Source organism: Microcebus murinus, chromosome X (genome assembly GCF_040939455.1).
Source record: "Microcebus murinus isolate Inina chromosome X, M.murinus_Inina_mat1.0, whole genome shotgun sequence".
Classification (NCBI taxonomy): domain Eukaryota; kingdom Metazoa; phylum Chordata; class Mammalia; order Primates; family Cheirogaleidae; genus Microcebus; species Microcebus murinus.
The window spans coordinates 92,404,465-92,418,405 of NC_134136.1; the positions used below are offsets into that span (position 1 = coordinate 92,404,465).

Below are 13,941 nucleotides of genomic sequence, written 5' to 3' on the forward strand. Positions count from 1 at the left end.
TCAAAATCTCAAAATCGCCATTCACTAATGTAAAACCACTGTTATGGGATGTTTTGTAACTTTCATGTATGTATAGTAGAAATCAGTTGTTTAATAGAAAATAATCAGGCTGGGCGTGGTGGCTCACGCCTGTTATCCTAGCACTCCGGGAGGCTGAGTCGGGAGAATCACTAAAGGTCAGGAGTTTGAAACCAGCCTAAGCAAGAGCAAGACCCTGTCTCTACTAAAAATAGCAGGAAATTAATTGGCCAACTAAAAATACATAGAAAAAATTAGTCGGGCATGATGGTGCATGCCTCACCTGTAATCCTAGCACTCTGGGAGGCCAAGGCGAGCGGATTGCTCGAGGTCAGGAGTTCGAAACCAGCTTGAGCAAGAGCGAGACCCCGTCTCTACCATAAATAGAAAGAAATTAATTGGCCAACTAATATATATAGAAAAAATTAGCCAGGCATGGTGGCACATGCCCATAGTCCCAACTTCTTGGGAGGCTGAGGCAGGAGGATTGCTTGAGCCCAGGAGTTGGAGGTTGCTGTGAGCTAGGCTGACGCCATGACACTCACTCTAGCCCAGGCAACAGAGTGAGACTCTGACTCAAAAAAAATAGAAAATAATCAGGCACCACACCACCAGAATGACTAATTGCAGTCATCACTTGATGGCTGTGGAGTCACTGGATATGGATACGTGAGGTAATTTCTAGGAGATGTGTTAAGTACTACTTGTCTTCCCCAAGATATTGGAAGATTGCAATTTTAGCATACAGATGGTTTCCCCTTATCCCGACTAATAATGAATAAATATTTGGCCCCAAAATACCTTGTATCTTAGATATCTATGACAATCTATACAGTATCCACTACCATTGCATTACACCTGTACACATATGTTTCAAATTCGGCCTCCCCACCCCAGAGACAGGGTTCCGTTCTGTTGTCCAGGCTGGTGTGCAGTAGCGAGATCACAGCTCATTATAACCTGGAACTCCTGGGCTCAAACAATCCTCCTGCTTCAGCCTCCCAAGTAGCTGGGACAACAGATGTGTACCACCACGCCTGGCTAATTTCTTTTTATTCTTTGTAGAGATAAGGTCTTAGTATGTTGCTTGGGCTGGCCTCCAACTCCTGGCCTTAAGTGAATGTACCTCCTGCCTTGGCCTCCCAAAATCAGTTTTTTGGTTTTTTTTTTAATGAGGATTATATACTATTAGAACCTGTTTCTAAGCCTTCACACATACACCCATTGAAGTAAAATGTTTACTGGATGGACCCACGGCTGCTGAACTTGGCCATTGGCCTCTAATGAAGACTTTTGCAATTATTTTACAATATAGTCTGAAGTTCAGAGGTGGTGTCCAGATAAGGAAATCAGTGCTAACCTGTTTCTTAAAGTTCCTCACTTTTAGATTAGAGGTCAGATGGACAGGGTTAGAGGCTTAGAGCCTTTTTAGGTCTTTTAAATGCCTTTAAAGTTAATAAAATCTTGTGCTTTTGTGTGTGTCGTATACCTTACTGAAATGGATTCAGATTGCTGATTCATTACTGGAATTTTCCATTTTAGAAAAAAAGGAAAAGATTGCTGATTCAAATTTTAAAGAAAGATCATGGTATCTATGTATTACTTTATCCATTTTTCAACTCAAACTTTATATTAATTTATAGTTTTACATACAGTCCTTCAAAAATTGCTAGTTTTGAAAAAGATTTTATTTTTATCACTTTCATAGTGTTTTGCTTTTTATTTTTTTTAAACTTACTATTACAGAAAATTGCAAGCTTAAAAAAATGTAGAGAGAGAATATATCACCTGGCTTCAGCAGATGAAATCATAATTTCATCTATATTCCCCTGGATTATGTTGAAGGAAATCCAAGGTGTCATATTATTCCATTCATAGGTATTTGAGTGTGTAGCTCAAGAAGATAAGCATTCTTTTTTTATTTTTTATTTTTTTTTATTTTTTATTTTTTATTTTTTTAAAGCTAGTCAAGTGTGGTTGTGGGGGGAGACAATGTTAAATCAGCTTAACAATAACCCACAACCCTCGGACCAACTCATTCTTTTTTTAAATTATTTTTTTCTTTCATTTTCTTTGTTTTTCCAATTTTTACTATGAGAACCTAGATAAGAATTCTTTTTAAGTGTCACCACTATACTATTTTCACATCTGAAAAGTTAATTATTTAATATTAAATATCTGGTCACTGTTCAAATTTTTCAGATTGTCTCCTTTTTTAAAAAGAAATTGTTTCAAACAAGATCCAGATAATCTATTTTTAGTAGAGACAGGGTCTTGCTCTTGCTCAGGCTGGTTTTGAACTCCTGACCTTGAGCAATCCTCCCACCTTGGCCTCCTGGAGTGCTAGGATTACAGGCATGAGCCATCGTGCCCAGCCTTCTTTTTCATTCTTGCAGTGTGTTTACTGAAGAAACTTTTTTGTCTTAGAGGTTACATTCTCTTTTTATTAGATTATAAAGCCCTCAGTTTTTAAAAATTGATTTTTGTTCTTATTTAATATGACAATTTGCCTCATTATTGATGTAGTGAATTTAAAAATTAGATATTTTAAATCATATTACTTGTGAGTCTCATTTATTTTTAATATTATAGAATGTTCTTACTTTGGTCAGGAAATAATTAATAATGATCAAATTATTTGCAGGTGAAGATCAATCATGTGCTGTGCTCTCCTCAGCACTTAGTTAGGCTACCTTGTTACCAGCTAGTATTTTCCCCTCTCCAGCTGAGAAGGGATTGTTCCAGTGGTATTATACATCAGTAAGGACGTAGCAATTTTGTTTGCAAACACTGAGCTTTTACCAAATGTCTGATGTGTGCCAGGCACCAAGCACCTTACATAGCTCAATCATTGCATTTACTGTTACAGCTCTGTAAGGCAGATGTGAGTATCCCCTGTCCCGACAAAGGCAATGAGCTTCAGCATGGGGAGGAATTTTCCCAGGGCCACACACTGGCCAGGGTTTGACCTGGGCCATTCCTACCATCACGCCATGCTGCCTTCTGCTGAGAAATCTGAGAAAATTTAATGGGGAGAAAAAAAGGAATTATGTACATGATGTATGGGTGTAATAGTTTGATCTCTTTATCTTGATGCAGTTTGAGCCTTATTTTCAGGGTAGGGTAGAAACAGGAAGTACAAAACTGGTGACGGGGATAGGCCACCTTTGACAGGGCCAGGCACAGGGCAGCAGTGAGAGGGCAGTGCTCATGTGGGTGTGGGATGCTCTGCAGAGTCACTCCTTTTAGCACAGGGACAGAAAGACCCAGTGTTCTTAGCTACAGTGGTATTAGCAGGAAAGCAGGGTACACAGGTTGCTGTAACTCGTATTGTTTCCTCCTCACTGTGTTCCTTTCTTCGGTAAGTGATGGAAGAATTTTTACTCTTCCCGTAGCATATTGATAAAGTGTTCAAACATAAGGAACTGCAACAACAGCTTGTGGATGCCAAACTTCAGCAAACGACACAGCTGATAAAAGAAGCTGATGAAAAACATCAGAGAGAAAGAGAGTTTGTAAGTTCTACTTCTTTTTTTTTTTTATTTGTACACATTTATGGGGTACATGTGAAATTTTGTTACATGTGTGTAATGCAGAGTAATCAAGTCAGGGTATTTAAAGTGTCCATCTCCCAACTACAGTATATTTTTGTTTAAGTATAATCAGTTCTACTTCTTAAGAAATTATTGCCAAAATTGTAACCAAAGCCATTTAAAATGCTTAAACTTATTCTATATTTAATGTAGCACCTGGGGCATGATGGTTGGTTTTTTGCTCTAGATTGAGAAGACAGGGAGAGAGAAGAGTGAGTTAGAAAGCATTCGGGTGTGTGTTTGTCTTTAACTTTTTATATAGAAAAATCCTGGAGAGATTAGATCATGTCAGTGGAAAGACCTGAACTTGCTTTTTTCCTATTCTTAGAGTATTTATTTCACTTCTTAGGGTAGTGGTCATCAGGTTCAGGAATTGTACTGGTATTTAGCATATTAAATTTGGTAATTCAGTTTAAGAACAAGGTTACCAAACACAGGTCTCCTATATACGGTTACATTTTTTTTTTTAAACAAGTAACTTGAAACCAGGGAAACCATTTGTTTACTTACTCTGGTATCATTTCTGATAAAATGTTAACAGAATTCTCTATACCCTAATCACTCAGCATTGTTTCCAGAGTGTATGTTCACATTATATTACCTGTCAATAATTGTGAATACAGTGGAAATCTCATTAGGTATGTATATTTAATATGTGCGAATTCAATTATACATGCTTATCCAAAAAGATAATAAAAGAAATGACTGTAATAACCTGGACTGTTTGACCCAGTGTTCACTCAAGTAGCCGAGGCCCCGAGGTGAGCACAGAATGAAGACTCAGTTCCTGCGTGGCCCTGGTGACGTGAATGTGTCATGTTGAGTGTGAATCGGGGGCTCAGAGAAAGATAGTTTTCCCAGTGTGGTCCTTTCACAGGAACTGACAATGGTATTCAGTGCTCAACTGAAAAATGGTTATCATGTCCAAAGTTGGAGTATAAATTTTACACACACATACACATGTGCACGTGTATGTACTTTCAATAGGACTTTTCAAGGCTTCTTTGGACTATGTGTGTGACGGTTTACTTCAAGGACTGGATTTCACAAGCGCCTACTATGCAGCTTCAAGCTGTGTAGTTTTCTTGAAAACCCAAGTACTGTGTATAAATTAAAGTGCCCATCCCCACTCCCCCATTTTTAAAAGAAGTGCTCAGGCACTAAGCGTGGGGTTTCATTGCTTTGCTCCATACCCTTTTCCCTTCCCTCATCTTGCCTCTCAGGTGGAAGAGGGCCTTTCTAAGTTACCTGGAAAATGTCAAGATTCCTAGCCATGTTATCTGCTAATGCTAGACATGTAATTATTTTCACCTAAAATACAACAATTTAACTCTGGTTTTATAAACCTTATTAGGTCTCCAGGGTACTTTTTCTGCTTTAGCAGTAAAAGATTATTCCTACATTCCTGTGTTAACAAGTGGAATAGATCGAAGATACAGATAAATAAGGCAGTTTGTGAAACAATATTTTCATCTACAGACTTGTGGTTCTTGCTAAAATAGTGAGCAGAAGAAGGATGAAGCCTAACTGTACGGTCATTCAACGTTGTAGGTATTTGTAATTACTATTAGCATTTTGACAGAATGTTTCTGTTTTCTAGTTATTAAAGGAAGCAACAGAATCCAGACACAAATACGAACAAATGAAACAGCAAGAAATACAACTAAAACAGCAGGTAACTAGGCAGCAGAAGATAGAATTTGTAAGAAAAAACGATGGTTCATTTGATACATACCTTGAATCTCCTCTAAGATGGTTTTGCTTTTTCCCAGCCAGAGCTGACAAGAACTGAGGAAGAGACCACATGTCCCTTTTGGGATTTTCCACTTCATTTAGGGTAACAACTCATCCCTGTTTGCCCAGGACTTCCCTGGTTTTAGTACTAAAAGTTCGTGTCCCAGGAAATCCCTGGTCTTGGGGCAGACTTGGACGGTTGGGCAATCTAGATACTTCTTTTCGTTCTCAGTCTGTTCCCCCGTGTGTCACCTAATTTCCCACTGAAGGAAAACTGATAAATCTCCAGATTTTAGTTCCTCTGTATCAAGTTGAACCACATGAAATTACAAAAGAAGTCAAGAATATTTGACTTCTTTGACCTATAAAATGGCAATTTTGTATAGCTTAACCTAACACCTTTAGAATTTTGTGCTATGAGCACATAACCTATTCTGAAAACTGCATATTGCCAGGCGAAGTGGTACATGCCTGTAGTCCCAGCTACTCGGGAGGCTAAGGCGGGAGGATCTCTTGAGCCCAGGAGTTCAAGGCTGTAGTGAGCTATGATTGCATCACTGTACTCCAGCCTGGGTGACAGAATGAGCCCGTGTTTCAAAAAAAAAGAAAAAATCCTGCATAGGACCACACAGTGTGCTCCCAGGTAGAGTTGTGGTGGTGGTGCTTTTAATCAGGGCCCTCCCTCCTTTCAGTCCAGGTCCTGTAGGGTTGCCCTATTGGATCTGTGTGGTTGCCTTGCATGGAATTAGAGTAGCAGGTGCTGTTTCCTTACTCAAAGAAAAGGTACAGGAGAGACTTCCCATGTCTTTACAGACAGGCAGAATTAGGCGTTTGTACCTGTAATTCACTCTTTTTCAGTTAAAACTACATTATGTTCTGTTGAAAAAGTATGACTTATTTTAAAGGTTCATTATATAATAAGTTTCTTTAAGCACCCTAAATTAGCTTTCAAATACACTGATTCATAGAGATTGGCATGAATTTTCATGAGCATCTCTTTCGAGGGCTGTTTTTCTTTGGGCAGGTTTTACAATGTAGTGATATTAACTTCTTATAAAAGTAGCCTAACTTAGAGTAAAAATTCAAGGGGTGTCAGATATTGGAAATCTTTGCAACTTTGCACCATAAGTTATGATCATGCCAGAAAGTTTCTAGGAGATTTGAACCCCTCACTTATCAGCCCAATACATTCAGTTGTCCAGGTAAATGAGGACGAGAATCAATGTGGAGAAGGTTGTAAAGTCTACAGATGGCTTTGGACGATGTTCTTGAATGTGGGAGTCATTGATAATGCCGCAGTAGAAGTCACAGAGGGCCCTCTTACCAAGCCCCCAGGCTAGCTTCGATTCTGTTGTGCTGTCACCAACGTAGCTTCTGTTGTCTGTAATCTGTGCCACCCTGAGTCGTCATTTTGTTTTCCTTTGGTGTCACCTCCTTTTTCTGCTACCTAAATGTGGCCGTCCTTCCCAAGAGTATCTCATTCTCTGGGCTTACCATGTTATTTCCTAAGTTTTAATGCATTTCTGTGGGTTGTTAGAACTTTAGTCCTCTGTGTCTGGTGTCCCAGGATTGGGTGTGCATTTGTTCTTATTTCTATCCCTTATAACCAATAAATCACATTTAATCATATTATGTTCATTTGAAAGTTTGGGAATTTGAATTGTTTACATGGAACTCAGAATATTTCACACTTTTTTCTATAGCTTTCTCTTTATATGGATAAGTTTGAAGAATTCCAGACAACCATGGCAAAAAGCAATGAACTGTTTACAACCTTCAGGCAGGAAATGGAAAAGGTATTTGCATATTTTTAGTACAACATGACATAAAAGGGAATTTATATAAGCTCTTTTAAGTATAATTATTACTTGGATGAGTTTGTTGTGATACTGTCTTAATTTTATCTTTTCTGATTCTCCAGTGGCATTTTCTGTCATTTTGCCCTCAAAGTACTCCGAGTAGCTAATGATCTCCATGCTCTTGGATTTAATTATATTTTTATTACAGTGAAATCCTCTATTATAATTTTTCATTAGAAATAAAGTGGTGGGGTTTTGTTTGTTGTTTGATTTGTTTTAATCACTTTTCAGTCCTTTTACAAAACTGTGTCCTGGGAGATTATTTAAAAATATCCAAGTCCAGAAAAGTAAATACATATTATCATTAATTGATAATATGTATTTAGCTTTAGCATCTTTAGCTTTTCTTCTTTTCTTTTCTTTTTTTTTTTTTTTTTTTGAGACAGGGTCTCGCTCTTGCTCAGGCTGGTTTTGAACTCCTGACCTTGAGTGCTCCTCTAGCCTCGGCCTCCCAGAGTGCTAGGATTACAGGCCTGAGCCACCTTGCCCGGCCTGCTTTTCTTCTTTTCTTAACTTCACTCTCACTGAATTTTCTCCCCCAACCAAACCAATTCATTGGCTTTTGTTGCATGTTCCTGCCTATGTTAAGGAAAGAGATATCCTTGATCTCAAACTAAGAACCAATTCTGTACATCTGTATCTATCCAGTCATCATTTCCTCTTATTTTACTTGGCATCTTCCCCATAAAATGGGGGACTTTAAAATATCGTGTTGGGGCCGGGCGCGGTGGCTCACGCCTGTAATCCTAGCACTCTGGGAGGCTGAGGCGGGAGGATTGCTCAAGGTCAGGAGTTCGAAACCAGCCTGAGCAAGAGCGAGACCCTGTCTCTACTAAAAATACAAAGAAATTAATTGGCCAACTAAAAATATATAGAAAAAATTAGCCAGGCATGGTGGCACATGCCTGTATATAGTCCCAGCTACTTGGGAGGCTGAGGCAGGACGGTTGCTTAAGCCCAGGAGTTTGAGGTGCTGTGAGCTAAGGTGGTGCCACGGCAATCTAGCCCAGGCAACAAAGTAAGACTCTGTTTCAAAAAAAAAATGGTTTTGGGTTGGGAGAAGTACAGTAGTGCCTGGCACTTTGTCAGCAATTCGACAGATGTTAGTCATGACTATTAGAGTTTACTTAGTGGTTGTGAGAGTGTGTGCTCTGGATTGACGTCCCAGTTATATCATACATTGTGTGACATACATTGTGTAACCTTTGTGTGTCTTTCTGTTCCTTCATCTTAAAATATGGTATAAAAAAAGACCCACCCTTCATAAAATAGAGTATTTCAGACAGTGCTTGGCACATTAACATGTGGTCAATTATCATGTGGTTGAAGGGTGCTCAAATTACCATCTTTAGGTATTTTTAGACCTAGTAATCTAGAGAATTCCATGAGCAGCAGATTAGTTCTGTCTGCCAGTCCTTTCAGGCTCCCATCGAGGGGGAGCTGTCAGGCACAGCAAAAGTGTCATCTGGAGTCCGGCCCAGGCTCACTATTGAGGCGGAACAGAGTTCCAGACAGGGACTCCCAAATTTGCTATCCTTCTGGAGAATCCTCTGGGACTGGACAGTGGATCAGCTCTCAAGCTCGATATTCCCACAGCCTTTGTCCCAGTTTGCCTTGCGGCACAGTTGTGTGGGTGATTACCTAAGGCACAGGCATTGGCTGTCTTACCCTTGTTTCCCTTACCAGCACCTGGCTCAGTGCCCGACTTGGATCAGGGCTGGTGTGCAGTCAGCAACGGATGAAGGAACACTGCAAATGTGGCTGACGGGCAGAGATAAATCTCATTCTGAATTTCTGAAAGCTGTGTTCTGGTAGCATAGGCACACTTTCCTGATTTTTGGACCCACTTTAGCAAAATGTGAAGTAAAACAGTCTTACGGGTTGTGAGGATGACCAAAGCTTAAGGATTTACTACTACTTCTTGGTCATTGGAGTCTTACTAAATTATGCTGCCTTTGGTTTGAAGCTGATGTCAGAGGTTGTGGTAGAGCATCAATTCTTCATCTTTTGTGGGGCTGAAAATCATTCATACCAAGAATCTGAGGAATTAGTTTAATGGACAGAAAACTCACAATCATGGATATTTTTTCATACAACTTGGGGAGCAGGAGGACTTGTCTCTTGCTACCTCCAGCCTTATAGAGTTCAGAGTGTTACTGCCTCTGGAATTGAGATTAAATTTGTTTTTTTCATAATACAAAACCCCTATTTTGGTTCCGCCCTAGGAGCTTCTGGGCTAAGCTCTGCTACCGACAGACAGGCACAGCTGTCAGCTGGGCAAGGCAGGTGCAGGGGACGGGCATTAAGACATTTTTGTATGGTGGGATGGAGTGTAGAGATAAGAAATGGAACTTGGAATTTAAATTTGCAATTGTGTCGATTTACAGATGACAAAGAAAATCAAAAAACTGGAAAAAGAAACAATAATATGGCGTACCAAATGGGAAAACAATAATAAAGCACTTCTGCAAATGGCTGAAGAGGTGAGATGGTTTCCCACAACTAAGGTGTAAGCTTAATTCTGGGGGCTCATAAGTTCAGGTATCTATAGGGCAGGAGACATGGATAGTTGAGGACTCTGGCCAGAGCTGGGGTGGGAGCAGTTATTGAGTGTTGTCTTTCCTGGCAGTTAAGCTCGGTTTAGGTGCAGGGCCCCCAGGGAGGGATTGAGCTGCTTACTGCCCAGGCAGTCAGCCCAGGCCTGTGTTGGAGACAGCTGTAAAGCATCTAGATTTGCTTTCTTCTCCAGCAGTGGCTTCTCAAACTTGAGCTTGCATCCAACTCTCGCTTGTTAAGACCAGGATTTCTAGGCTCCACTCAGAGGCTGATTCACTGGGTTTGGGGTGGTGGGAGAAATCTGCCTTTCTAACAAGCATCCAGGCGGTGCCAATGCACGTCCAGGGGCTGGGCCACACCTTGGGAAACACTCATTAGACTTCTCAGTGACAGCACACAAGCAACTCAGGGGCCTATCTTGACTTAGTCTTTCAAAAAAACAAAGTATTTTTTTTGCCAGTTTTATGAAGCTGCAATGTATAGCTTGCTATCACTAAATTTCACACCTTCAGAAACTTGATAGGTCTAGTTTACAACATTTCACAAGAGAGAAATGTCGGGGCACATGCACACAAGAATCTTGTTCTCATCTAAAAATTGGTAGAAGAGAAATTTATGTAGAGATGAGCCATTTTGTTTTCATTTATGCATTAAGTTTGTCTGCTAGTCTTTGTGAGGAATATCTTGAATTTTCTTAATAGTTCATCAATATGAAATGCCTTAAAAAGTAGATTGTCTCTTAAGAAACGTGACCAAGCCGGGCGCGGTGGCTCACGCCTGTAATCCTAGCACTCTGGGAGGCTGAGGCGGGTGGATTGCTCGAGGTCAGGAGTTCAAACCAGCCTGAGCAAGAGCAAAACCCCGTCTCTACTATAAATAGAAAGAAATTGGCCAACTAATATATATAGAAAATTAGCCGGGCATGGTGGCACATGCCTGTAGTCCCAGCTACTCGGGAGGCTGAGGCAGGAGGATCGCTTGAGCCCAGGAGTTTGAGGTTGCTGTGAGCGAGGCTGACGCCACGGCACCCACTCTAGCCTGGTCAACAAGCGAGACTCTGTCTCAAAAAAAAAAAAAAAAAAAAAAGAAACGTGACCAAGAGGGGAACTTTTTTGTCACCCTAGAATAATACTATGTTAAATATCATTTGGGATACTTAGATATGTATGCAGTGAAGCTAGCTAGCTAGAATGTTAGGAGTCTGAAGAAATTGAACATGCTCAGTAGGTGAGAAAACAGGTAGTTACCATATAGCTCAGCTTATTTAACCACTTTGGTACCGTGCTCACCGGCCACGAAACCTTGCCCACAGCCAGCACTCATAGTCCGCATGAGTTTGTGCTGTGCATTGACGACGACTCCGTTTTGCTCTTGTGTGATGAAGAAAGCTTTAAAGCACTGAAAGTTTGTTTTACTTTACAGGCAGCTTTGCTTGTAATGTACATCAGAATAGGTAACGTATACATATGTTTTCATTATGTTATTTTTAAATGTTCACAATTTTATTTTGATAAATGAAAAATTAGAAAAGTCGTATCACGGCTGTCAGCTACAGTCGCTGTGCGCATTCATCTGTGGCTCTTGACTATAGTCGATGCTGGTACCGAAGTGATTAATTTTTTTGTATGTAATAACCTGATTTGCATTTAATGAGGTTATGTAAATCCCATCTTTTCTTACAGAAAACTGTCCGTGATAAGGAGTACAAGGCCTTTCAAATAAAACTGGAACGGTTAGAGAAGCTGTGTAGGGCTCTTCAAACAGAACGCAATGAGCTCAACGAGAAGGTGGAAGTCCTGAAAGAGCAGGTCTCTGTCAAAGCAGCCCAAGGGGATTTAGCGACGCCTGGAGTGCGGCCCTGCGCTGCCATGGATCCTCACAAGGAGCGGAATGCTTCGTGGAAAAGAGCCTCCGGAGTGCACCTGGAGGCTGAGCCCAAGTCAGCGAGCGCGAAGCCAAAGCCCCCATGCACAGGCTCTGCTCCAGGCATAGAGTCGGTTGACTAAGATGAGGTGTGATCGTTGTATTGAGAGATATATTTTGTGTATAACTTTCTCTGTTAGTAGTAACCATTGGTTTTGTGGTGAAAATTTTCTTACTTTTTCTACCATATCTGTATTTTCTTAGAACTACTGGACTTATGTGGTACAGGAGGCTGCTTAGCAGTTCTGAATAGTTTTAATCTATGAATTCTCCTCAGCTGTGTTGCACATCTGCCTCATTGCCCCTTCATTGGAATGCATGTGTTCATTGCCTCGTCCTTTCTCTTCCCTACTCCTTGCACATAATTATCCTAATTAAAATTTCACTCAAGACGGGGCCGACCATTACAAAGGAACGTTGTTCTGACAATGGTTCCTTGATATGAAAACAACAGTAATTTAAACGTCTTAGCACCCGTTAATATTATTCAAAGAAAGAAAATATCAAGATGATTAGTTTTGTCTAATAGCCCATTTAAATGCCAAGTAAAAATAAAACTAGTATTGGGCCAGAAACAAGCATAGCATATTTGATTCAAATTAGATTTGATAATATTTATACTACTCAACAAATTGAAATGGCCACAAGCCTAGAATCCCTTTAAGTTTTGGCAAAACATGTATATAAAGATGTCACTTGTGAACAAAGTAGCATATACAAGCAAATCATTGGACAAACAGGCTTAATATTCATGTGACTAAACAGTCATTCTGCTTTGGTTTCAGGTTAGAGCCCATGTGTGGAATCCTAACCACTGGGGGGCTCACTGTAGGGGATGGTGGTTTATATTTGATTTCCATTTGAGATTTGGGTACAGGTTTCTACTTCCCACAGAAAGCTAATTATTCTTTTGAAAACTGCTGTTGATGTTTGCAGTCACTTTTAAGTCCATTGTCAGTTTAAGACAATGAAAGTAAACTTATATGTCACTTTCACTAGGCAAAAGTTCCTCAACTAGTTTCTGGCTACTTGAAAGGTGTTAAGCAAAGTACTCCAGGGTTTTTAAAAGGGAGTTGTAATTTTGGATCAGTGCCTACCTGAAATTGACTTCATTTCTGAAACAAACACTGGAACCAACATTTTTACTTTGGTAAAACTTAGAGCGTTAGGTAGTCAGGATCTATTACTTATGCTTTCAGTCTGTTTCTCACCCCTTTCTTGGTTATTATTTTTTTTAAAGGAATAGGGGAAAATCTTTAAATTAGTTCTTTCCTTTGCTTTTTTCAATGTTTAATGTGACTCAGTTATGCAAATGATTAATCAGGCTGCACTGATGAAGTTTTGACTTTGTCCCTGGTATAATTTGCATTGAATGCTTTATGAAATAAAAAGGTTCTACTAGAACTGATGTTAGCACATTCCACTGAGTAAAACTATCAAACTGACACTTGTTAAATTGCTTACTGGACCGAATAAACTCTGGTTTGTCCAGTTAAAAGGGTTTTCTCTTTGTTAAAAGTTTTATTTGTAAAGTCCTGTCACATTCATGGTTCTAAACTGGGTTGAAAGAATTGAAAATTGTCCAATAGATAGGAAACAGCGCCTGGAGTGGAGGATTACATCTAAGCTTCTACCAACAGTCATGTTAATCGAGGGGCCAGACGGCAGAGGAAAAGAAATCCATAAAGTGGTTATCTAATTACTCTGTCAAAATGAGTCTGAAGCAAAAATAACAGCACTCTATAACAGCCTCTTATAAATACCCCCTTCAGCTACTAAATGAAATATTGGACTCATTTCCCCAAGGGGAAGTGAAGGTATATATCAGAAATATAATCTACCTTAAAATTAGTACTAATGATCACATTTCACAAGAACTCTGCTGGATGTACAGCTCTTAATGTTTATTAAGCCATTTGTGTAGCCCACCACGTTTCTTTGTGGTGCTTGTCCTTTGTGGAAGATTGTAAATCTTAGACCTGTTGCATATTTTCAAGGGCTTTATAAAGCAATGTGATTAACAGTACTTGGCCTGCTGCTTTTGGCTTACTGTGTATTTTTAGCTAGATGCTATCATAATGTTTAAAGGATATGGATTCTGTCTGGGATGCGCTTGGTGTCCGTTCAGAATCTTTCCTCCCATTACCCTGTGAATAAAAACAAATGGGACCCTCAGAGGAGGTCACCCTAAAGCTATCACCTCACCAGCCCAGTGTTGTGGCTTTGTAGCACACCTGTATCTACCATATTCTAGAACA

General features: G+C 39.9%; 1 protein-coding gene across 1 annotated transcript in view; it reads left to right on the top strand.

Moving 5' to 3' along the window:
• Positions 1 to 13,184, top strand: part of TXLNG (taxilin gamma) — a 47,158-nt gene extending 33,974 nt beyond the window's left edge. Inside the window, exons 6-10 of the mRNA XM_012784721.3 lie at positions 3,414 to 3,533; positions 5,212 to 5,286; positions 7,049 to 7,141; positions 9,592 to 9,687; positions 11,443 to 13,184. Coding sequence (XP_012640175.2) covers positions 3,414 to 3,533; positions 5,212 to 5,286; positions 7,049 to 7,141; positions 9,592 to 9,687; positions 11,443 to 11,766 — 708 coding nt within the window. The 3' untranslated portion in view covers positions 11,767 to 13,184. The remainder of the gene's footprint in view (positions 1 to 3,413; positions 3,534 to 5,211; positions 5,287 to 7,048; positions 7,142 to 9,591; positions 9,688 to 11,442) is intronic.
• The last annotated feature ends 757 nt before the right edge of the window (positions 13,185 to 13,941 follow it).